Source organism: Garra rufa, chromosome 22 (assembly GCF_049309525.1).
Source record: "Garra rufa chromosome 22, GarRuf1.0, whole genome shotgun sequence".
Taxonomy (NCBI): domain Eukaryota; kingdom Metazoa; phylum Chordata; class Actinopteri; order Cypriniformes; family Cyprinidae; genus Garra; species Garra rufa.
Window position 1 is genome coordinate 26,181,866 of NC_133382.1, and position 24,280 is coordinate 26,206,145.

The 24,280-nt window shown below is 36.0% G+C and overlaps 1 protein-coding gene across 1 annotated transcript in view; it reads right to left on the bottom strand.

The window, feature by feature from the left end:
* Nucleotides 1-21,105, bottom strand: part of myo1d (myosin 1D) — a 126,434-nt gene extending 105,329 nt beyond the window's left edge. Inside the window, exon 1 of the mRNA XM_073828070.1 lies at nt 20,647-21,105. Within this exon, the coding sequence (XP_073684171.1) occupies nt 20,647-20,741 (95 nt within the window). The 5' untranslated portion in view covers nt 20,742-21,105. The remainder of the gene's footprint in view (nt 1-20,646) is intronic.
* Between the last annotated feature and the right edge of the window lie 3,175 nt (nt 21,106-24,280).

Here is a 24,280-nt window from a genome sequence, read left to right on the forward strand (position 1 = left end):
ATAGTCTCATACTGAAATATATTATTGTGCAATACTGAAGCTCTGAATGGAACTTTGGCCTTTTTAATTTCAGGATTCCACTTAAGTTTCAAACAGCCAGGTACATGCAGAACAGTTAGACTCAGTAGTATTAAGAACTGCTGCAGCCCTCAGGGAGTACCTTACTTACGCCCTACAGAGCAGAAATGTACCATACAACAACATTCACACAAACAAGTCACAGAAACAGGCCTCGATTCCCTCAGGTCTTCTCACAAATACATCAGGGATTCATAGAATTACCAGCGATCCTTTAAAACAGAAAAAAATCACCATGGGCACATTGGCTACGTACACACTGCAAGCAAATAAGGCCCAAATCTGGATCCAGATTCGCTTTTCTCATGACAATGTGAACAGCACAAATCACACTTTCAATTCTGATTTGTGCCACTTCCATATGTGGTACTAAATCCAATACAGGTCAGATATTTTGCAATGCGGCCACAGTGTAAACGGCCATAACGGTCTAGATAAACAATTCTGTGACACACTTCAATCATTTTACATAAAGTTATCAAGGCAGTTGAGAAAGGTAGTCAGTGGAAGTACAGTGTTGTGTCAGAACTTATGAGTATTACATTGATGACTCTATATACACAAGCAAAAAAAAAGCTTGTATCAAAAGTTTCAAAACTCGTCTGTCACATCCTTGTCTTCATTTTTCATATTGACTGTGTATAATTTCATTGCTGTCTGCAGCCGATCACATGATAAATAAACACATAATCACTTGCTTTATATCCTCCGTGTTTACTACTGCATGACAGCGTGCTTCACAATCCTTGCCAAGACCACAGTTTTTCAACAGAATTGGGCTCTTATTACTCTTTTCTATTGTCACTGTTGCCGCAGGGTGGGTGGTTTTTAACCCCTAGTTTGAAGTGGTCCCACCAACACAATATTTACCCCCCAGAATGCGACTGGGATAGTTTTGGACTAGTTTTGAGAAAAAAAAACATTGGGCAGATTTTGTTGTGAAAACTTGGCAACCCAGTCCGTTTTGTTCTTTTTGTGCATGCAGGTCATTTCAGAACCATGATCTGTTGACACTGGAAATCTATTAGTGGCTACATTTAAAACAAAAATGTGAACAAAAAGGCTCGCTGTGTGAACAGTGCCATTGTGAGGTGTATTTAAGAACATTTGATGTATGTACTTTAAACTCAACCAATTTAAAATCAACCAAAAAAGAACATTTTGTCGAGATTAAGTCACCTTTTTATTGTAAAATTTGTAATATTTTAAATAAATGTTGTTCTTTTGAACCTTCTATTCATCAGAGCTTCCTGATAAAATATGTATGATGGTTCTGCAAAAATATTAAGCAGCACATCTGTTTTCAACATTGAAGAATTGCTTCTTGAGAAGCAAATCCGCATATTAGAAAGATTTCTGAAGGATCGTGTGACACAGAAGACTGGATGGCTACTGAAAATTCAGCTTTGCCATCACAGGAAAGAATTAAAACTACATTTACATTTTACAATATATTTAAAAAAAAAAAGTTATTTTAAATTATAATAATATGTCACAATATTTCTGTTTTTAAACAAACAAATGCAGTTTTGGTGAACAACATTGAAAAATCTCACCCAAACCAAACTTTGAACATTAGCGTAATTTCATTACAATTGTAATAATATCAGATTAATTTAATCATAAAATAAAGTTTTGCAACCCTCAGTTTTTAAAGCAGTATGCTTTTTTCTCTGTGGAACACATTTAGGAGAATTTCCAAGCTACTCTTTTCCATACAACATAAACAACAACGAGATATTACATTTTATAGTTTTAAATATTAATATTTTTCTTACACATACACATTCGCCTTTGAGTACTTTATTTTTCTTCAAAAATTTTAGCGCCCATTCACTCCCACTCACTTTTTAATTTTAATGTTTCTCATTTAAAGCTATATTGGTTTTGAAAACTTGGAAAACAGCTCATAAGGTACTTGAACTGACTACTTTTACAGTGATTTTTAAAATGTATATTGAATTCTCCCCTTTTTACACCATGTGGTCAACATCTACTTTTTTTATAAGCAAAACATCTTTCTGAAGTTTCATGAAGGTCAGGAAATTTAATTTGTGGATGAAGTGTCCTATGAAGTAAATGTAACAGAAGTTTTAGCTCAGTCACACAGATTCAGCATAGTATGTGTGCTGCTATAGATCAGATGTGATGTCAAGGGATGAATGGCAAGCAGGGTGGCATGGTAGTGATGCTTGTGCCTTTGGTGGCAGCAGCCTGTCAGGCCAGCCCTGAAGCAGCCTGCGTGAAAAGGCTCTTTTGTGCCAGCCTGCAGAGTAGGATGCTGCGGTGTGCCCGCACCATTGTTCTTCTGTCAATGTGAGGTCTGTGTGTAAGGAGCAGAGGCCAGGCCTCCACACCCCAACACAGCAGGCTGGCTCTACTCACCCACTTCAGCCCCTCAGGGAGCACAATGTCAGCTAATGGTAATGACAAACGAGTCATTTTGATAGGTGACAGTATTATGTCTAATATCTAAAATAAAATATGATGTAATTTTTATTTATATTCAATTAAATATCGTATCAAAGCAGACATAATTTAGCTTTTGCTATCCTCTACTGATCTTTCACAGGAAACAGAGTTTGAAAAGTTATAGTCTGTTTTCATAATACAATAACCTTCACATTATAGGAGTTATCAAAGGCATGTGACCATGTATATAACTTGGCATGTGACCATGTATATAACTTACGCCGAAAAAAATAAATTTTTCAGAATTAGTCTATTATATCCCTCAATGTATGAAACACACTACAAAGTCACAGCCAAAACATATTGTTGCAATTGCTTTCATTAATGTCACAGCACATGACACAAACCACTGAATCCCCCATCTGTCCTCTCATCACAACTCGGCAGTCACAAATCCATCGTGATTCTCAGAAACTGTCAGCTAAAGACATGACTAACTCTTAACCCTTTAGGTTCGCCCTAGTCCCAGAGGACAGCTGCCTACAGAGATCTATTGTGTGTGTAACAGAATCCCAGCATGTCGTGGGGTGTGTGTGGGAAAACACAGAACTGTCATCTCCCATCTGCCTCTGTGATCAGATTATCAACATCTGATAAAAGCCCACACTGAATATGCGCTTTCAGAAATCTAGAAGCATCTTCATAGATGTACACAGCTCTAATTCAACCAAATTGACTAAATACATCAGATTTCCCCTAAAAACCAGTGCTGAAAATGTGAAAAAGTGATTTGTGACTAAAAGGGATAGTTTACACAACAATAAAAGAATCACCCCATGATACCCTATATATGTTGATCTGCCTGTTCAAAACGCTCTGAGATTTTCAGGAAACTGATTCAAATTTAAAGGGATAGTTCACATAAGAATGAAAATTAGGTCTACCTCATAATTTACTCGCACTCAAGCCATCCTAGGTGTATGACTCTCAGACAAATACAACCATGTTATATTAAAAAAAAAAAGTTGCAGTGAATGGGTGCTGAGATTTTGAAGTCCAATAAAGTGCATCCATCCATCCATCATAAAAGTACTCTACACAAATCCAGGGGGTTAATAAAGGCCTTCTGAAGCGAACTGATGTGTTTGTGTAAGAATAACATCCATATCTAAAACTTTATCAACTGTTATATGCAACATTCACGAGAGAGTGGCGTTCCAGTGGAAGAGTACAGTAGCAGTAAGCTTCGGTGAGAAGTGATGAACGTGGAAGCACAGAGGAAAGTGCAAAATGAAACACCAGTTATGAATTAGAAGTATAAAACAAGGATTTGTAAAAAGAAATGCCGGAGGATTTCAATAATCTTGTTAGTGTGCGTACGACAGTTAGTGGAAACTAAAGACTATGGTTTATAAAGTTTTAATTATAGATATTTGTCCAACACAATCGCATCGTTTTACTTCAGAAGGCCTTTATCAACCCCTGGAGCAATGTGGAGTACTTTTTCTAATGGATGGATGCACTTTATTGGACTTCAAAATCTCAACACCCATTCACTGCAATTATAAAGCTTGCAAGAACCAGAATATTTTTAATATAACTCTGATTGTGTTCACCCAAAAGAAGAAAGCCATATATACCTAGGATGGCTTGAGGGTGTGTAAATCATGAAGTAGGCCTAATTATTCATTTTGGGGGGAACTATCCCTTTAAATTTGAAACAGTTTCCTAAAGATTTCAGAGCTGTTTTGAACAGGCAGGTCAACATAAATAGACCAATATGCAGTGTTTTGAAAGAGGGGGGCTTTAAGGTGGGGTTCAGGTTTTTGTCGGCTTTTCCTGGGAGTGAGCAGAGAGATCTGGGAAGGGGAGTAGTGTGATCCTTTCTCCTCTGTTTCCCAGAAGGCCTAGGGAGGGGTTGCTACTGCATGAAGATTAAGGATGTGTGTCAGACAGCAACAGGCCACTTCCTATAACAGCTGGATCTACTTCACAGATTGAAGCATCAGCATTATTGTCCAGGAATTTACTGCCCTGAACTAAAACACTGCTGGTGTATCTAGTGTTGTTTTTGTTCAGAGGAACAGATTAGCTTCATTAAAAGAATATTTCACTCAAAAATGAAAATTAAGTCATAGTTTATTCACCTTCATGTTGTTGCAACCTGTATGATTATTTTTATTTCCTCCATGCCACATTTAGATCAGCAAGTTTCAGTGTTTGTCTTTTGCCAATGTCAGTCATGCACAATTCATTAAAGAACAATGTGAGGGTGAATAGATGATAACAATGATTTTTGCAATGACTTTTGGGTCAGCAGTTCCTTTAATTGCTTACATACTTTAAAGAAGCTAGTTGAAGAGTTTGCAGTCAGAGCTACACCCTTTACCACATAAAAACCAACCTTTAAAACACTAGGGTCATCCGAAGTCCCAGACAATAAGAGCTTGACACCATTTTTAGAAAGAGATCACTTGCCAGGCTAAGGATAACTACTGGTTTTAGGCTTGTTTGGGTGGGTCTCTTGCGGTTATTTGATTGTGGTTGGACGGGGTGGGGTGTAGCCCGTAAATTCCCTCTGACTAGTTGCAAGAAAGAGTAAAAAAAGTGAGATGAGTGAAAATTAACTGAACTGGACAGCAGCACTGGATAAATAAAAGAGGAACAGAGCATTTGAGACAAAGAGATAAGAAAGACAGAACACGGGAATATGAACATACAAGACATGCACACTAAAGCACTGATTTACAAGATGGTCCGACACCTAGATAGCAAATCAAAGCCTGTGTATTCACAACCCCAGCAATGAAAGGATAATCTGTCCCTGATCCTTGTTTATCCCCTGCACACAATACCACGATGCAATCAGTGTTACTCAGTCCACAGCTTAACACAGAGTATGCAGGGTATGACCTGATAGCAAATTGTCCTCTGGACTCTCTATCATGGAGAGATAGTACAGAATTATTGGAGACCTCAGTTATGGCTCAGATGTTTCTCCTTAAGTTATTTAGGATAAAGACACAATTGTCGAAATATACTAAGACAACCTGATCTCATAACGAAAACATACCTGTGGGAACTTTTTCGCAAGACGCGAAACACGCACCGCCATGTACGATTCGTGACATATTCGATGTGAAATGTCCACTGAATGGCACTAAAAGAGTGTAAGGTTTTTTCCTCAGAACAGATGAACGTACATATTGTACGTTTTATGTGACGTTGGTTTTGGTTGGTTTTACACGTCACCGCAGTTCTGACATGAAATGATGGTTGAGTGGTGCTATAACTCTAATGCTCCATGACGTTTTAAAATAATGTACCATCTGCACTACACCAGTGTTAATTTCGTTGACTAATAATTTGTGTCAAGGTTTTTTCACAGACGGAAACAAGACGATAACGGAATGAAAACCCTTTTTGAATGACAAAAACTATGATGAAAATCTATTGACATTTTTGTCAACTAATAAAAACGAGACGAAAATGTTCATCAGGGACGATTTAGAAAGAGATTCATTCAGAACGAATCTGATGCGTGGTTAGGAGGTTATATGCGCACATTTGAACTTTAACATAGCCAATTGATCTATCCAGTGGGACATAAGCTGGCATTCATTTGCTGCATATTTCATAAAACAATGCAACAATGTCAATATCTGGGAGTAAGAGAAGAGGAGACAAATGGATAAATTTGATTACGCAAAAAAGAGAACCCTAAATCAGCGCCTCTCACGCAGCACAAGAGTAAGTTACTCTTTCGCGTCTCATAAATGTAGAAATACACAAAAAAATCGAATTTTCAGTTATGACGACTAGTCACGTAAACACACTCAGTTACATCTTACGTGAACGTAAACAGTTGGAAGAATATCGGGCGTGCATTAATACTCTGCATCCTTGCATTCGGTTTTAAAGGAACAGCAGCCTAATTTTGTTGCTATATTGTCTTTTGTACTAATGTTAATCAAGCAACAAAAGAAAGAAAAAAAAATCACTGCTCTTGACAACCACTTTAGTAGCCCTAATAAAGATTAATCTAAATTTATTTATATAAATAAATGTCTGCTTGAAAGAATAAAGAATGTTGTAAACAAGTTGTTATAAAGAATGCATATATAACCATAGGTGTTTCATTGAAAAGAGGACCATGTTCTTGTTTCTTTATGAAAAGTGGTTTCATTTCATTTTAATATAAAGGCATGTTGCATGTCAGAGCAGTTAAATCGGTGTCTATCATAATAAAACCTTAATATCGAGCCTATACAACGTAATAGGGCTGGGCGATAAAACGATAACGATATATATCGCGATAGACAAGAGATCGATATCAATATAAAATGTGTTCGATAAAACGTTCGATATTTTGTATTCTTCGTCGGCCCGCCCAGCCCCCCTTTAACGTTCAGTTCATAGCGCCAGACCACAATAGAAGTTAAGGTTATCTTTCCTACAGAACGGGTCCATGTTGTTGTATTAAACAAACTAAATAGCCTTATGTTATTTATCTTATTTACACGACGGCATTTGATTTCTGTCTCTACATGATCGCGCGTTTACAATGTCTCCTCACAGACGGGATCGCGGACTCCATTCATAAAAACGGACTTTACTATAGGGCGGAATGCCGCGGAATTCGTCGATTTTTGGACCAATAAATCAAAAGTTGGTCTGTTAATTAATTCAGATCGCGATATGGACTAGTGTCTGTGAAAACTGAAATGCAAAAAGACCGTTTCAATATGAATCCTGCATGTTCCCGTTTGCCTCTATAACTCTATGCTCTATATGTATGAATGGAGGAGACGCGTTTTATTTTCACTACACGCATGCTGCACACGTGACGCTCCCGCTAATTTTTGGCCTTTGCATCTCACATGAACAGACAAAAATCTCCAAAGCTGCTGTGTCACTTTTTATCAATTTTACCGTTTCATTAGTGAAACTAGCATCATTCATACTGTATTACACACTGAAACTTCAAGGCAACCTGTCAAAATAAAAGTACGGTTTAAAATGTGACAGAACCATATTAGTCTTGTATTACTGTACAGTATAATGTAGGTGTTTATATGTTCACATTTAAATAATTTACATAAAACAATATATATGATAAAAAACAAAATAAAGAGTCACCACTTAATTGTTGAAAAAATACTATTATTATTAAACCTTTTTTTAACTGAATATAATTTTTCTTCTATGTATTAATTTTAACAGTAAAGCTCTGTTTATTTTTATTTTTAAAAATAAATCTGTGATTTTGCTTTCATTTGATTATCAGAAAAATTTAAACAAGAATTTCTGAAAAAAAAAAAAAAGATTGTAAGGCCCTATTGTTCAAAATGTTGAAAGTTTTGGACTTATTTTTTCACTTAAATAAATATTTTTGTTATTACACAAAGTATAGGCTAAAGTACCGGGAAAGAAGTAATGTTGGCTACTGGCAACCAGCAATCTGTGCAGAAATAAATATTATCAGCCAAGTACTTTGCAACAACCTCTGACCTGTGGTCAAGCCGTACTTCTGGGCCATACATTAGCTTGACCATTCACTTCATCGACAATGAATGGGGTTTGAATTGAGGATTAAGAGATAATTAAGTGTATATTGTGACTTTAGACTTATGTTTACATTTTAATTATTTGAGTTTTCCATGGTTGTTGACATTTCTGTCTTAATAACTGAGGGGATTATGATCAGAGGCAGGTTAAAGGTTGTATCAGCGATTTCTAGCCTAAAACATAAGTGTCAATTTCAGCTTACCTTTCTTCAGGATCCGCTCGCTGCCTGCCCCATAAATTGTCTGTGAAAAAACCGCGTCTCTCTGGTCAGCCTAGGGTCCGAGATATGCCAAAAAAACAATCGGCACTACCAACCTTTCCCCACAAAAACAAACAGTGTTCCAACCAATCAGCGTCAGGGGTTTGGTGTTGTGGACTTACGCTCCGCCTCCCTCCCATCCCTGCACCAGCAGGAAAGTCCACAACACCAAACCCCTGACGCTGATTGGTTGGAACATCTGTGGTGTGTTGATAGCGCCGATTGTTTTTTTTGGCATATCTCGGACCCTAGGCTGACCAGAGAGACGCGGTTTTTTCACAGACAATTTATGGGGCAGGCAGCGAGCGGATCGTGATGAAAGGTAAGCTGAAATCGACACTTTATGTTTTAGGCTAGAAATCGCTGATACAACCTTTAAGTTTAAAATAAAAATGCTTGAGTGTAATATATTTTTCTCCTGGTCCTTATTTTAAATGGGTCATAAAAATATCAATAATTATCGATATCGACCAATATGAAACACTGATATCGTGATATAGTTTTCAGCCATATCGCCCAGCCCTACAACGTAATAAGCAATTTTAAAGAAATGCTTAATAAATGCATTACACTGTTTCTAACCCCATTAGATTTTAGTCAAATAAAACTAAATTTGACTACAACTAAATGGCATTTTAGTCAAAAGACTGACTAAGACTAAATCCAAATTTGCTGTCAAAATTAATACTACACCTAAACCTACATGAACAAAAGTGAATGTGATGTAAAAACGCAACCGCAAGCATGCCGTTTTAGCTTGTTTTTCGATCTTTTTTATTGTGAGTTTTTCACAGGATTTATGGTCCAATTTCATGCCTGCTGAGTTACAGAGCATGCTTGTTATGTCGGGAAAGCGAAACATATGGAGCTGTAATCGTAACGGTGTACAAAAACATGAAAAGTGCTCACTGTTTTACCGCCTTTAGTAGGGCTGTGCAATTAATCCAGTTTCGATTTCTGCTTCAAACGATCATGAAAATGCAGTAATCAATGAAACGATTATTGCGCCCCATTTCTCACCCTTACCAGTGGTGCGATTGCGCTCCTCCATAAAAGCCTAATTTCACATGCAAATCAGCAAAATCATGTAACGTGACTTTCATAAAACGGGACATGCTTGATTTATTAATGTTTCTTGTTATGTTTTTTAAAGTGCGTAAGAAAACATGCGCTGTTCTGTGTATGCGCTCAGAGACGGAGCAGAACACAGACATGTAAAGTTATCTTTTAGTTCAAGGTGCGCGCCTAAACGGCCAAATACACGCAAAAATATTTAAAAATGAGGCGCTTGATTATTAATGTAAACCCTTGTCAGTTATGTCTTAAATGATCATAAACAGTTGAGAATGAAAATACGTGTTTAACAGTATACTGGATCCGTGTGGCACTTAAAGCGGCAACAAATAATATTCCTTCTGCCGTCTCTGTGCTTAATATTAATAATACGTAAAAATACAAAGAGAAAAATCACTCACTGCTCTTGAATGAAGGACTTTTGTAGTTTTAATAAGAAACAAACATGTTTTATTACAGTGAAGACGCTGTTTTATTTTACATTCAAATAATTACATTCAATTTCTGTAGTATTGTTAGACTACTTTAGACTTGCATAAAAGTATTCAGTAAAAGTTTTTTTATTATTTGTATCTTTTTTCGTTAGCTTTAAATTAATCACTAATATAAAGTTTTGGACCTGGTCATAATCGTGTTAAATAATCGTGATTACAATTTTGACCAAAATAATTGTAATTAAGATTTTTGCCAAAATCGAGCAGCCCTAGCCTTTAGTATTCATTTCTGTTGGAAACTGCAGTGATATGCATTTATTGGTACATATTTCACGTCTTGCGAAAGTTCTCACAGGTATGTTTTCATCATGAGATCAGGTAGAAGAATACAGAGCAACAAAAGCAAAGCACAATAATTTGATGAGAAATGTTGGAGGTCACTGAAATGAACTCAGGTATCATAATATTAAGATGCATCATGCACTATTAAACATCCAATATATCCCTTATTCTAGAGACAGCTCCTGTTCTCTTGGTCTGTTAATTTAATCTTTGAAGCATCATGGCACTCCCACCTCATCAAATCTTCTCGCCTATTTGAAATGAGTTTCTGTGCAACTTGTACATTTGTTTGCTGTTAAACACCAGCTGCTTCTGTACTGCTGACAATCCTTTAAAGCTTAACACACACATCCTTCAACGGCAAAAAAACTATTTTTCTGGAGAGCTCTTCATGCCCACAGGACTCAATTTGACTCAGTCTTGTCAAGCTAACCTCCTTTACAAACATACTACTGTGCGTAAAGCCTGAATGAGGAAAATGTGTGTCCCACTTGGCGAAACTTCAAGCCATGTCTTAAACGTGCAGCTTTCACGCTAACTTTCATTAGCTTTGCACTGACTACTCAGGAAATGAGAGCCAGGTGTAAAAGTCAGAGCGCGCCAGCAAGCTGAGATTTTTGTTATTTTGGCCCACTCCCTTCATTGTCTCCCTGAGATCACAGGCACTTTTTGTTCTCCCATCAGGATGAGGTAAAGAAAACGGAGGCATGTTTTGACGATTGCGTTTCAGAGGTCAACGGTAAAGTGACTAAACGTGGCCTTGAGCCAATCTCGAACTCATCCGAGCTTTTAGCACATGATTCGGATCTCAATATGATGTCACTGAGCAGTAGCGGATGAGATGACGGCCAACTCGAGAAGAAAAAAGCAGACAAAAAGACAAGACCGGCCAAACAGAGTCAGACATTACTCAGCAAGCTATTTCAAGAAGAAATCTCCATCAGGGTAAAAAGAGGGCAGGGATGGAAAGTACAAAAACAGACATGAGACGAGAAAGAGAGAAAGTACAGTTAATGAGGTAATTGGCTGAAAACTAAAGGAAAGAGAGAAGCAGAGTGGAAATTAGTGTGAATGTTACTGACACCTGGCTGTAACGCGGTTCCACCGACACAGCAGGACACTGACCTGCTTAAAAATGGGTTGAACCACTAGAGAAAAAGTGCATTGAAATACATGACACATCCATCATTGTGTCCCATCTAAATGCTATTACCTAAAACAGATTACATATAATCTCATTAATGTGTCTATGTAATGTAATGAAATGAAATCAAACCACATCATCAGTTGGAGAGAGGAAATGGGTTTCCAGCAGTGGCGAATAGACAATTTGGGAATTATTTAGAAGTCGGTTATGTGCGTTAAGGAAAAACAGATTCATGAAATCGTGGCTATGGATGTGGCCTGTTGTAAACACGAGAGAGAAAGGGGTTATGAAGAGGGTGAGGGGTCAGTCAAGACCGTAAAATATCAAAGCTATAAACCATAAAGACAGTGAATGTGAGTGAGCGAGCTCCTCTAACATGCTTAGTGGTATCAGTGACCGCCAGCCAAGGCACACAGTCCACAAATGAGACGTCTGTGGAGCTTGAAGCTTATTCTGGGGGGAAAAAAGGCCAAAAAAGCAACAGCCTTGTTTATGTAAGGCCGGTGATGTGTTTCAGATTACAGGGGGTTGTATGGAAATTCTTGAGGGCAGACAGGCCCTTTTCTTCACTGGAGAGTGAGAGAAAATCAGGCTGGTTTTTGAAGCCATCAAACTTTAAAGTAGACTTTTGAGGGACATATTTGACCATGAATGGATGCCGTAAGAATGAAAGTTAAAACAGCTGATGAAAACATCGCAATAATTCACAGCAGGACTGCAGTGCATTGATTAACATCTTGTGAAGCAAAAAAGATGTTTGTTTGGAAGAAACAGACCCATTTTAAAGGAGTAGTTCTCTTTCAGAAAAAATGTACAAATAATGTACATCCAAGATGTTCATGTCTTTCTTTCTTCAGTCGTAAAGAAATTATGTTTTTTGAGGAAAACATTTCAGGATTTCTCTCCATATAGTGGACTTCTATGGTGCCCCCGAGTTTGAACCTCCAAAATGCAGTTTAAATGCAGCTTCAAAGGGCTCTAAACGATCCCAGCCGAGGAAGAAGGGTCTTATCTAGCTAAATGATCTGTTACTTTCTAAAAACATTTACAATTTATATACTTTTTAAACTCTACACAGAGTACACACAGAGCTAAACAAGATGAGCATTTAAGGTTAAAAAAGTATATAAATTGTAATTTTTTTTAAATAACCAATTGTTTTGCTAGATAAGACTCTTCTTTCCTCGGCTGTGAACATTTAGAGCTCTTTGAAGCTGCGTTTTGGAAGTTCAAACTCGGGGGCACCATAAAAGTCCATTATATGGAGAGAAATCCTGAAATGTTTTCCTCAAAAAACATAATTTCTTTACGACTGAAGAAAGAAAGACATGAACATCTTGGATGATAAGGGTGTGAGTACATTATCTGTACATTCTTGTTCTGAAAGTGAACTACTCCTTTAAGGGTGTTTTAATTTCACTTTTGAAAGGGAGCTTCATCTGTGCATATTTCTTTCCTGATTCAGACAAAATGGCTGTTTTGTTGTTACGATCAAACATCTTAAAGGGGCTATATGCAATTTTCTGAAATTTAAACTCGCGACTGACACCTGTGGTCATCCGCTGCAAAGAAGTCAACATTGTGTTTACAGAGGTAAGAACAGTCAAATACATATATTGTTTGAGAAACTAAGTTTGTTTGCAATATATATATGACACAACAAAATGCGCAGTAGTGCTTCGGAGTTATATAGTAATAGTGTTTGTATATTTCAGTGTGTGTTTAGAATAGTGTGAGCGTTTTATAAATCGTAACACAAAATGAAGATAACGTGTCACAAAATGACACGGATCTGAGCTCCCTCCAAGGCTCAAATGCAAAGCTGATGTTCACTCTAGTCCTTTTATTTGACTAACATGAACGGTCTTGACATCACATCCGCAGACAGAGCGCGAAAAATCCGACCCAACAGAAAATAGGAAAAATAGGATACAGGCTTATAGGTGCACCCACTGTGAGCTGACAAGGTGTCAGTATGCTCATCAAGAGATGTTTGAGTCATAAATGGTCGAATAAAAAGGCTATTGTTACGTTTATTTTGGGGAAAAAGTTGCATATGGCCCCTTTAATGATGGATTTATTACAAACACACAGCTTTTCATTTCATAAGATGTTAACGGATGAACTGGATTTATCTGGATTACTTGTGGATTATTGTGATGTTTTCATCAGCCGTTTGGTCTCTCTTTCTGATGGCACCCATTCACTGCAGAGGAGCCATTGGTAAGCAAGTGATGTCATGCTAAATTTCTCCAAATCTGTTCTAATGAGCAGATGAGCCTGAGGGTGAGTTCTCAGCACATTTTCATTATTCGTATCTTAGGAAATAACAGCAAAGTTCAGCAGGGAAATGATAAGAAGGGATAAGATCTGCGATGTTATTCTAAACAAAAAAAGGAAACAATCGTCCAAAACAACAGGGATAGAGCTGAAAACTGAAGTAAATTACTAAAATAAAATACAAATTATAAAATTATTATATAGCAATCATTTTGCTGATTTTACATATTTTATTGCAACTTACATTACCAGTCAGAAGTTTTTGAACAGTAAGATTTAAAAAAATTTTCAAGCCTGCATTTAATAAATCCAAAATACAGCAGAAGCAGTAATATTGTGAAATATTTTTACTATTTAAAATAACTGCTTTCTATTTAAATATATCTTAAAATGCTAAAGGATTTTAATGCTTTTAAAAAAGCTGTTGTAACATTATAAACTATACCATTCAAAAGCTTGGAGTCAGTATAATTTTTTAAGGGGAGGGGGGGATAGAAAGTAATACTTTTATTTAGCAAGGACGGTTTAAATTTATCAAAAGTGATGATAAAGACAATTTTATTGTTGAAAAGATTTCCATTTCAGATAAATGCTGTTCTTTTGAACTTTCTATTCATCAAAGAAACCTGAAAATAATCATCAGATTTTTTTTTAACATAATAATAATAATAATAATAATAATATATGCTTTTTGAGCATCAAATCAGATTGTTAGAATGATTTCTAAAGAATCTTGTGATCAGAGTAATGATGGTAAAAATTCAGCTTTGAAATTGCAGGAAGAAATTACATTTTAAACTATATTCAAATAGACAACAGTTACTTTAAATAGAAAAAAATATTTTAAAAATGTTACTGTTCTTTGGATTAAATAAAAGCAGGCTTGGTAAGCAGAAGAGACTTCTTTAAAAAACATTAAAAACCTTACTGTTCAAAAACTTTTGACTGGTAGTGTAACCCTACCAAACACTTTTAGATATTTATTGCTTTCAAGTAGACAAGCTGTACTTGCATATCACTGCACTTTTTGTAAGCAAAAAGGTAAAAATCTCATCTACTGGGAGTACTGTCTGTGTTTTTATCAATAACAAAAAAGATCTGACCACACAAGAACCCATAGCTGCAAGCAAGCATAGAACTCAAAGCAGGACAAGATGTACCATGCATTTGGTCAAGATCTCTTATAGCATCACAGGACAAATCCTTTGGGCTTGTAACATTTATATGGAAAGTATTTTTCCAGTGGCATTCTTTTTTCATCTCTTCTTCTCTGACACTGAGGACCTTTAAAAATAAGCACTGGTGGTCAAAGTACCTAAATATACACATAAGCCACTGACCATAAAAAGATCTGTAAATGTATCATTCTTCCTTACAGGCCAAATTATATCTCTTCTCCTCCATCTATCCTTACAGGATAAGGAAATAAAACCTTCGACCTTGTTTCTGGCTCTGTGCATTTAGTGCACCTGAGCTCTGAGAGGACTTTGATCCCTGTGCAGTTCGCTGTGCAGGATGGGAATCGGGTTGCCATGTGTCACAGCTGGACTCCACGTGGCCCTGCTGTTAAGGCAACAAGTGAGCTTTTATACCAATGATATGAGAGAGGCTTAGGCTTATTCAGCCAACAGCTACACAGAACTAAAATCCTCAAGATATAACTACAACAGGAAGATCAAATTCAAACAGCACTATTACAAATGGAGTCTTTGTGATCTTCCCCATGAGGACTTATAAAAAGTTAATTTCATTCAAAAACACACAGAGGCTGGAATTCATTTGCTTTCCTGAGTTTATATTTGTCTCCAGTTTGTATTTGTCCAGTGGCACCGTACTGTAAATATGGAACAGAAACAAGCATATGGGTTCAATTTTCATGAATTCCTGTAGCGCTCTTTAAACCTAACCTTTACGGTTATCATCCGGCTGATTTTGCTCAACAAAGACCCTGATAAAAAGCTGTGAGGAAATGGCACAGATTTACAACCTTCTGCTTTAAAAGTTTCCCTCATTCCACTCTATGACCACACAACACAGCATGTCAATTTTTAAGCAATCATCTGCGCTAGATGTGTAATTATTTTTAGAAAAAGGAGAGAAATAGACCCCTGTGACTAAAACCAGAAAAACAGATGACTAGAAAGATATATTATGCCAAAAATCATTAGGAAATTAAGTAAAGATCATGTTCCATGAAGATATATATCTCAGTTTTGTAAAATTTAACCTTATGACTGGTTTTGTGGTCCAGGGTCACATATATATATATATATATATATATATATATATATATATATATATATATATATATATATATATATATATATACACACTGTATACACTGTACACACCACCCAAATGTTTTGGGGTAAGTAACATTTTAAAGAATTAATACTTTTATTTGGGCAGGATACATTAAATTGACAAGTAAAACTGACAGTAAAGACTCTTACAAAAGATTTTCTTTTATACCTTCTATTCATCAAAGAATCCTGGAAAATAAACATATTGTGCTTTCCACAAACATATTAACTGATTTCAACATATACTACTGGTCAAACGTTTTTGAACAGTAAGATTTATGTTTTTTAAAGAAGTCTCTTCCGCTTACCAAGCCTGCATTTATTTGATCCAAAATACAGCAAAAGCAGTAAATATTGTGAAATATTTTTACTATTTAAAATAACTGCTTTCTATTTTAATATATTTTAAAATGTAAATTATTTCTGTGATTAAAGCTACATTTTCAGCATTATTACTCCAGTCTTCAGTGTCACATGATCCTTTAGAAGTGATGATAAATACATTAAATGTTACAAACATAAATGCTATACTTCTGAACGTTCTATTAAGAAACCTGAAACAAATTGTACTCAGCTGTTTTCAACATAATAATAAAAAATGTTTTTTGAGCAGAAAATCAGAATATTAGAATGATTCCTGAAGGATCACATGACTAGAGTAATGATGCAGCTTTGAAATCACAGGAATAAATTACATTTTTAAATTGTACTGTATTTGCTGTACTTTGGATCCAAATAAACACAGGGTTGGTGAGCAGAAGAGATTTAAAAAAAAAAACATTAAAAATCTTACTGTTCAAGAACTTTTGACTGATAGATAATAAGCCATTTAGAATGATTTCGAAAAGATCATGTGACCCTGAAGACTGAAGTAATGGCTGCTGAAAAGAAAATGGTTATATTAAATTGTAATAATATCAATTTTACAATATAACTGTTTTATTATATACTGTCGATTAAATGCAACCATGGTGAATTCTTTCAAGGACATAAAAAATGGTACAGACCCAAAATGATTAAACAGTAGTGTGTTTATACAAAACACTAGGGTGTGTTCTCTTCTCTCTTAAAGGTATAAGTCTAATATATTCTGCCACCTGAAATATGCATGATTATATGGTTAGCTACATTTTATTATTTGCATTCAGCATAGTTTTTCCCAGCTGTCTGTGACCAGCATGACGCACAAGTTGAGAGATACAATTGCAAGATACAATAATAAACATTTCAATTGGTCCTTTATCTTTTTTTTTAACACAAAGACCATGGAACAATCAAGCCCATTACAAACTGTAAGGGTCAAAAGTTACATCTCTAGTACAGGAAAATGTCAATAGGAAGAGCACTGAGGCCTCATAAGTTACCAATACTCTTTTCCTGAGGCCATACTTCCTGTCACTTCTACCCACTCAATGCAAGTACACAAAAGTCAAAGGTTAAACTCATCTAAGCAAAGGGAAAATGTCAAGACTATCAAGGATTGATTCAACTATATATACAGTACATAATGTATACAGTGCCACAAGTTCAAACTATGAAAATTAGTTTGTTAACGACTTTTTTTAGACTTGACTTGTCTGAATGACACATGAAAGCTGGAAGGCTCTGCCACGGCACACCGATTATCAGCTATTTCATCTGCAGTATCAGAGCCAGTGTCTGGAAGAATTTGGAACAGGGTCTCGGGCAGCACTTGTAATTGTTTTTGGAAATGTGCAGAGGATTGCCAAAAAATTTCCCAAGATCCTAAGGGCAGACAAAACAACACTGCCATATAAAGTCAAGCCCTCAGCGCACATCAAATTAAGCAGTTATTTCAGAGTGACCACACAAACTCTTGTTCTAAAAAAAAATATGTTGTGTAAACATAGTCATAGACAGAGTTTAAATCATGTCACAATGTACAGTATGTGTCAGCAGTCCTGACACTTGTTTAACTTTGACACCTTACTGTAAAGAGCTTAAACCCTCACGACTAAACACACACTGACAAATTTGCTTTAAATCTCTTGGTTAAACATTCTGTCATAGCTTTGCATAGAAAGCCTGCATTTCAATTTTTGTTACATTTAGGAGCTTCTCTGGCAGAGCTCACTGTAAACACACCTTATTCCACTGGATAAAAATGCATCTACATTATCCAAATGAGTTCAACCAAAGTTTTGCTTTGACATCACATATGCCCTTCCTGAATTCAAAGCATATGGCCTTTAAAAGGCATCACATTAAAATTGATTTCCAGTTCAACAGCACTCTTCTTTATCACTCTAGAGGGCACAGGATGTGATCTGGCATCCCATTGCTGCTGCTCTTCCAGCTGAAGCCCCAGACACAGATGTGGAGACTGAAGAAGCAGGAAGCTGGCCTGGTCACACCCTCTGCAAATAACAAACTGCACACGCCATCTCCCAGCCAGGGAGAAAATCAGGCCATGGCTGAGAGGTGGGAAAAATAGACACCCTGTGCTTTTTGAGTCACTGGAACCAGTAAGCATCTCCTGTTGCTAATTAATGGCCAAGTTGTTTATCCGCATCCAGATGGTGTTTGAATGGATTCTTTGTCATCTATATATCAGATACACTACTGTTGAAAAGTTTTGGGTGAAGACTTTTTTAAATGTTATTCAGCAAGGCTGCATTAAATTGATGAAAAGTGACAGTAATATTTTAAAAGATTTACACTAGTTTTTGAACAATAAGATTTTTAATGTTTTTAAAGAACTCTCTTTTGCTCACCAAGCCTGCATTTATTTGATTCAAAATACAATATTAAAAAATTTGGTGAAATATTTTTACTATTTGAAATATGCTTTCTATTTGAATATTTTTTCAAATGTAATTTATTCATGTGATCAAAGCTTCAGAAATAATTCTAATATGATGATTTGCTGTTCAAGAAACATTTATTATTACATTCATTATTAATATTTAAAACAGTTAATATTATAAAATAAATAAAATACTTGGATGATAAAGACATTTATAATGTTACAAAATATTTATATTTCAGATAAATGCTGTTCTTCTGAACTTTCTATACAAAGAAACCTGAAAAATCTACTCATCTGTTTTCAACATAATTAAATGCTTTTGAGCAGCAAATCAGAATATTAGATGATTCTGAGAGAAGGATCATGTTACTGGAGTAATGATGCTAAAAGGTCAGCTTTGAAATCACAGGAATAAATTACATTTCAAATAGAAAAAGAGTTATTTTAAATAAAATCTTAATTTTAGGATCAAATAAATGCAAACTTGCTGAGCAGAACAGACTTCTTTAAAAAACATTATAAATCTTACTGTTCAAAAACTTTTGACTGGTAGTGTTCGTTTCAGCTTTGAAATAAATTACATTTCAAATAGAAAACAGTTATTTTAAATAGTAAAAATATTTAGAAATTTTACTGTTTTTCCTGTACTTTGGATACTTTTTTTTTTTCAAATAAACTGTTCTTTTCATCTTTTTATCCACCAAAGTATCTTGAAAAAAATGTATCACGGCTTCCAAAAATAAATATTAAACAGCATAACTACTTTCAAGATTAATAATAATTGAGCACCAATCAGCATATTAGAATGACTTCTGAAAGATCATGAGACACTAAAAAGAGTAATGGCTGCTGTAAATACAGCTTTGCTGTCACAGGAATAAATATATTATAGAAAACAATTATTATAAACAGTGATAATATTTTTCAATATTACTCTTTTTACTGTTTTATTACTGTATAATACTTTAAAAACATGAAATAATCATACTGACCCAAAGCTTTGAACAGCAGTGTATATGGTTTAAAAAAGCAGCTTGACTTCATTTCCAATGGCATCTATACATTTGAAATCATTATTATTTATAGTTTATCATATGATCCAAAATATCTCCTTCAATTAACTGGAAACACCAGGCCCTCCCTGTTAAAATCACTAGAACAATAAGCTAATTCAATGACCTTGTGAGACATCCACATATAGGTCACTAGTTAATTGACATTGCAGAAGCATACAATTAATTCCATGGTATTGTTATATGAACCATTAACAAAAAATACTGAATTCTCAAACTACATTCACTTTCATCTTATCAGAGCCAGCAAGACAGTGTTATTGACAGTGTGCTGATGAGGAAATGTGATCCACATCACCGAAAACATAAAACACAATAGCAGGATATCCACTGCAAACTTGTTTAAACAATAAAGGCGATCAGAGGGGGGTGTTGCCATGGCTAACAACACACCTCTGAGGCTGTCAGACAGCACTCTGGCTTAGCAGGTGCAGCCAGTTGTATGAAGCTACAGTAGACACGGATAACACAATGCCATGAATTCCTTTCATGTTGACAATTCTTTCTTCCCTTAACCTGAGAAACGTATGGCAAGTTACTCCAGATGTATTATGTACCATCTAAAACATGAATCAGTTACTATATGATTCATTCCTCAAGATGTTTTGAATAGCTCCTTCAACTGACCACAGTAGATCCAAGGTAATAAAGCATTATGCAATGAGGATGACTCAGATTTGTAGCCTAGATTAGTTACTAGCTCAGAATACGAGTACAGTTGAGAAACACAACCACTATGCAACTGTGTAACACTAACCTGCATTACCAATTGATCTGATAATCACAGATGTGAAAAATAGGTTTTATTAACATAAATGGAATTTTATTTTAAATACGGGTACTTGGTTACCTGTCCCGTACTAAAGCACATGGCAAGAGGGATCCCAGTAGGCTGAATGATCTTACCTGAGTTTGAGGTTGGCCATAAACTCTTCCAAAGACACATTGTCCAGAAGAACAAAGTCCGCCTTTCCGAACTCCAAACTTTCGTGTTCTGCCATATTAACGCGTTAGTAATATAAAAAAGCAAAAAAATACAAAGCTAACTGTTGAATATCCTACGAATACACGCGTCAATTCGACAACACCAAACTGGAAGGATAATTCATCTCCATGAATTTGTTTACATTTGCCTAGCGCACTTCTCGTCGGCTTCTTTTCATGTTATTAGTAAACGACTATATAAACACGCATTGTTTGTTAACTACAAGTTGTCTTCTTTTCAAAGTTTGAAATTCCTAAAGCTACACGCTCCTCGGTCGCCTGTAAACTTCACGAAACTTTTCGAGCCTCCCGGTGTTTGAGTGATAGTCCGCTACATCGAGCGTCGCACCTCTCATCCCTTTTTTCCACGAGCTTCACTCGTCTCGCCTAAACACACACTGTGGCTTCGGTATCCTGCCAGTCTCGCGTAAGCCCCTCCCCTCTCGGGCGAGAGCTAAACCGTTCGCGCCTACCTCTAAACATCAACTATTACATTACAAATGTAGATTTAGTGTCGGGGTGACTATAGCAAACTGTATTCACATCTGTTACTTAAACCTATAAACTTGTTACTTTTAGGCTATTGTTATTTTTAGGCTATTACATAATCCAAAACTTGCAACAATCTAATTCAAACTAGTAGACAGAAGTGAAAAACTGATCGTTTAATCTCACATTACGATAGAATTAAATGGCGAAAACGTGAGGAAATAATTAGAGGAAATAACATGTCACTCTTTGTATACTCATTATTTTAAAATATGTTTTTGCAACATACAATACTAGTCTAAAAAGTAGTAAATGTTAAAATTATTTGCCATGGGTAACATTATAATTATCAGCAATTTGAATGGGATAGTCTCATTCGAATTGTACATAGTTGGCATTCTTTTTAGTCAACTATTAGTCATCATCAGTGAGTTTCTGGATATCCCTGGAATGTCCGTCTGTCCTCTGGCCATATAAGGAAATGGATAAAATCTCATTTGAGTGAACTGTCACAGGGTAGCTCTGCACAATAGCCTACTTACTTAATCAGGGCTCGACAATAAAGACTGTCCGATGGCCCGGGGCCAGCATGCGAGACGCTCGGGACAATTTGCCTGCGACTGTTTGTCAAATTCGTGCAAATACAGTCTTAGAATCGAGAAACAGCTTTGCTGCGTCCCAATTCGCCTACTTATACTACGCACTAAAACAGGGGTTTTCAACTCTGGCCCTCGAGGTCCACTTTCCTGCAGAGTTTAGCTCTAACCTTGATCAAACTCACCTGCCTGTAACTTTCTTGTGATCCTGAAGGCCTTGATTAGCTTGTTCAGCTGTGTTTGATTAGGGTTGAAGCTAAACTCTGCAGGAAAGTGGACCTTGAGGGCCAGAGTTGAGAAACCCAGCACTAAAAGTATGTACTCTTTTTGTGAAGAAAAAGTACATACTTTTGAGTATGTAGCAGCAGAATAGTAGGCAAGCTTTGGGACGTACTACTTCGTCATAACTGCTTCTTTAACGGACGCTCTGTTGCTTAGTTACCTGAATCCTGTCACTGTTTAAACTGCCCTGTCAATCATCACAGTTAATATTTATATACATTTGTTTAATTTAATTTCCTACCGTATTAGAGAGAAATGAAGGCACTTTCATTATAAAAGTTCATAATGTTGCTGCACATGAAATATAACACGGGTAACATTAAAAAATATATTTTTTATCAGGTTACACACTGATTATTTATCACTAAAACCCCTTTCTCTACCTGTCCGTTGGTCGCGCATATCCGCCATATTTGTAGTTTTTTTTAACACTTTTTATGCGTGTTTGTAGTTCTAATCGAATCCTTGTTCACCGCGCAATGTGTTGTGGGCAATATCCGGGAATCTTTGGAATACTTTTTTTAAACATACTACGATTTGGGACATACTAGTTCTATTTTCGAATAACTTACTATTTAGGACGGATAGTATGCGAATTGGGACGCAGCACTTGTGTTTTTAAGCCTTTAAATGCTACCTTCTCTGTGATGTCGTGAACACCGTATTGCTTTTCGGTTCCTCTTATCTGATTGGATGTTGTAAGCACTGTAAGCACTGTTTTTTTCATAACATCTGTTTCTAACTCGCATTTGCGACTAAAAATTACTAACTTACGTGCGACTGTGAAAAAAAATATTTAGGAGCACCATGTGCGACTGACCCCATCAGCATATTTGTGTTTGCGTTCAGGGTAGCTTCAAAGGTTTCTACACGTTTTTGCAACGTTGAGTAATGTATTACAGACATATCTCACGAATCCTTTCATAAACAAAGTGTAGAGAGAGTGTAAATAAGAGACTGATTGTGCAGTAAGTTATAGAGAGCGCCGTTGATTATAATAGATCTTTGTGATATCGCAAACTAAGATGAGTGACAACTTTGAATAATTTTTGAGTTTGTAAATGAGGTACTGATTTAATACAACAGTTAAATAAACAAGAAGTTATTATTAAGTGACTTACATTGTCTGACTATATTGCCTGATTTTGCTCTGTTTCGCCGTTAAAAGTAATCTGAAACAAGTCACAGCTGAGCCGCTGCGCATCTCCATTCAAACACAGCGGTGTTTCGTTTATGAATGAACGTGCGTTTTTAAACGAATCTAGTGAAATGATTCAATTTCCCATTCATTAAGAGTCACTTGATTATTCCCGAATGAACCATCCGTTCGAACGAATCAAATGAATGATATGATTCAGTAATTAAATCAGTCTCTTGCCGCCACCTGCTGGCAGATCTCTGTATTCAAAATTTTAAAACATGAATTTATGAATTTATTTGCATTCATGGCACCTCTGAGCCTAATTAAACATATGAAAAGGTAAAAACAAAGGTAAAAAAAAATTCATGGACGACCACCGTAAAAACAAAACTTTTAACATAAATTCTGCTTAATAACACTCTATTTACTAATATTGTTTAATTATGCTGATCTGGGACCATCAACCTGGACATAAATACATAAATTTAGTTACATCGCAATTAAAACATTTTTTAAATTGTCGATTGTATTTAAGGAAATATACAGTTATATTTGGCTTTTGACACATTAATTAAAATGTGGCTAAGAAATAACTATTAACTTTTTTTTTCTTTTCTTTTTTTGGTTGGGCCAGTCAAAATTTTGGCAGGGCAAGTAAAAATCTGAACCACCAGTAGAAAAAATCCTTAGCGTTGAACCCTGTTAATTACAACAAATACTAACTTAAACCACATTTAAAGATGCTCACATGTACACACAATAGTGGTTGATTTTTTGTCCTGCTAAAACATTAATAATACACATTTATTTGCTTTCTTATATGATTTTTGGCTGGGCATGTGCTGTCAACGTGTCTGTAGTGACCTCAAGACACAAGGTGTTTAAGTTTAATGAGGACTGAAGATGGCTTCAGGTTGCTTTGTGCCGCTATCTGTGGCCAAGTGACATCCTGCCTGATTAAACACAATGGGATGACTCTGCTGCCCCCACCTGTGTCTCTAGGAGACTGGGACAATAATACTACTAAAAGGTGCATAATTTGCCATAG